Source organism: Salvelinus namaycush, chromosome 24 (assembly GCF_016432855.1).
Source record: "Salvelinus namaycush isolate Seneca chromosome 24, SaNama_1.0, whole genome shotgun sequence".
In the NCBI taxonomy this organism is placed as follows: Eukaryota; Metazoa; Chordata; class Actinopteri; order Salmoniformes; family Salmonidae; genus Salvelinus; species Salvelinus namaycush.
In genome coordinates, this window is record NC_052330.1 from 10516989 (window position 1) to 10519386 (window position 2398).

The following is a 2398-nucleotide window of genomic DNA, read 5'->3' on the forward strand; positions in this document are numbered from 1 at the left end:
TTTGATTTCTATTAAGATTGCCATTTTCCCCTATAATGGGGGACCCTGTTTTCTGCAAACAATGCCTGCAGTACCGCGGTTGACCTTAAACTTCATGGCTTCAATGAAAGCGGCCAGTCGTTCTCCCCTGGACACCACCCACCAAGCATTTCACACCTGGGACACATTGAGTAGAGGCAGCGTTATCAAACATTGAACATTCAGTTAGAAATGTATCATGTAGAACATGTACATATGACCTCAATTACCACGACTAACCGGTGCCCCTGCACATTGACTATGTACCGGTACCCCCTGTATATTGCCTCGCTATTGTTATTTTACTGCTACTCTTTAATTATTTGTTACTTTTATTTTTTACTTATCTATTTTATTTACTTAACATATTTTTCTTAAAACTGCATTGTTGGTTAAGGGCTTATAAGTAAGCATTTCACTGTAAGGTCTACACCTGTTGTATTCGGCGCATGTGAAAATAACATTTGATTTGATTTGACTGGGCACACACTGGTGAATCAACGTTGTTTCCACGTCATTTCAATGAGATTAAGTTGCACCAACGTGGAATAGACGTTTAATTGATATCTGTGCCCAGTGGGATGCCTGTGGAATCAGGTTTCATGTATAACTCCTGAAACACAGTTGACCCTGGATACACGACCCTGGATAATGTGTAGCAAACCATGCTCCCCTATAATGTTGGAAATGTTTGATTTACTTCCTATTTAAACCTCAGGATATAATCAGTTATAACGTCAAGGAGTCATCGGCTTTCTGATTTATGAAATAGAAGCATAAATGTGCTTAGTGGGGCAGAAAATAACAGTCATAAATCAATTGTTTCTTTTTTCCCTTTTCCAGAGGGGCTCAAGCAGTTTGGCCTGACTTCCAGCACTTCATTCAAAGGCTGCATGCGCAACCTGAAGATAACCAAGGCATCCAAGGTGTTGGAGGTTCAATTCAACAAGGGCCTGGAGTTCAAGGGGGTTCAACCCCTCACTTGCCCAGCCAATGCAGCCTAAACACGGACTAGCAAAGCCTGTCACTGCCTGAAGCAGAGCAGCAGCACCAAAACACATGGAAACACTCTCCCTCATGCTGAATCAGATGGCCAACCAGCTTTATACCCAGAGTTTGGATAGCTTTTTTAGAGTGTGAAGTATCTCGACCCCCTCCAAAGTGAGTGGAACCTGTAGGATGACATAGTATACAACCATGATTCATTTAGAGAACTATGGATCACCTTCTGTTCTCCTGTATGTCTTAAGCCCCCTGTCTATGTAAACTACATGTGATGTAGCATACCGTATGCATGGTGTGGTTGGAATTTGTACTGTTTAACAGCAAGCAACATTTTCAAATATATGCTTTGAAGGCATTCAAATCATTTTCTCGTCTTTATTACAATGTCAAACCATGACTTTTAACTTACACTCGGGATCTTGTGGATTGCCACATGTTGTCATCTGATTCATTTCCCATAGATAAATTTAGCAACATTTCTTCCAACAAGAAACTGCCTTAGTCTGCCGCTCTGTCTAACCTTCTAGAAACAGAGAAACACTTACTATCAATCTGAACACACACACATTTTATTATAAATTATTTTACAGTAGGCTATGTCTATTCTCTTTGCAGCAAACATTGAACTGGACTCAAATGGGAAGAATTGTGAAAATAAAATGCTAAGCAACAGATATGTTTGCAATTTGATTTGGAAGTGCATTTAAATATAATATTTTTATAATACCATGTATAAATGCTTAAAGGAATAGTTTGCACAAATTACAAAATGATATATTGGGTTCCTTACACTATAAGCAGTCTATGGACAAGGTATGACAGCAATCCATGTGTGTGCATCATGTTCAAATCATCTTTGAGTGACTTTGTTGAGCTTCACATTCAATTTGAGATAATATTGGATGATTTGGACATGGTCGAAAAATTCTAATATCTGTACCATGACTTGAATGGGATTTGTGCCACAAATGCTAAAACGTTAGCAGTTGGAAACCAAATCATACCTTGTATACAGACTGCTTACAGGGTAAGGAAACCAATGGGTAATTTTGTAATTTGGGTGAACTATCCCTTCAATTCAGCTCTACGAATGTCTTCCCTGCTATAACAACTTTACCTTTTCCCGACTTTCGTTCTTATGAGCTGCATTGGGAATTTACGATTTTTAGACGGCTGTTACACAATCGTGAAGTATTTAGCTTCAGGGTCACCACCACAATGGAGATGAGATACGGGAAAACACATTTTTTCTTCACCCTCCCAGTCTATCAGGACTGTCAGATTTAAGGAAGTGAGATTACTGGGAGGTACCATTAATGCCCAGTGTAGAAGTAGAACTGGTTCATCCAGAGTGTGGCCTTTGCTGCATCAATCG

General features: G+C 39.5%; 1 protein-coding gene across 1 annotated transcript in view; it reads left to right on the forward strand.

The window, feature by feature from the left end:
- lama2 (laminin, alpha 2) overlaps positions 1-1695 on the forward strand; it is a 132608-nt gene extending 130913 nt beyond the window's left edge. The window contains exon 68 of the mRNA XM_038962589.1: positions 862-1695. Within this exon, the coding sequence (XP_038818517.1) occupies positions 862-1022 (161 nt within the window). The 3' untranslated portion in view covers positions 1023-1695. The remainder of the gene's footprint in view (positions 1-861) is intronic.
- The last annotated feature ends 703 nt before the right edge of the window (positions 1696-2398 follow it).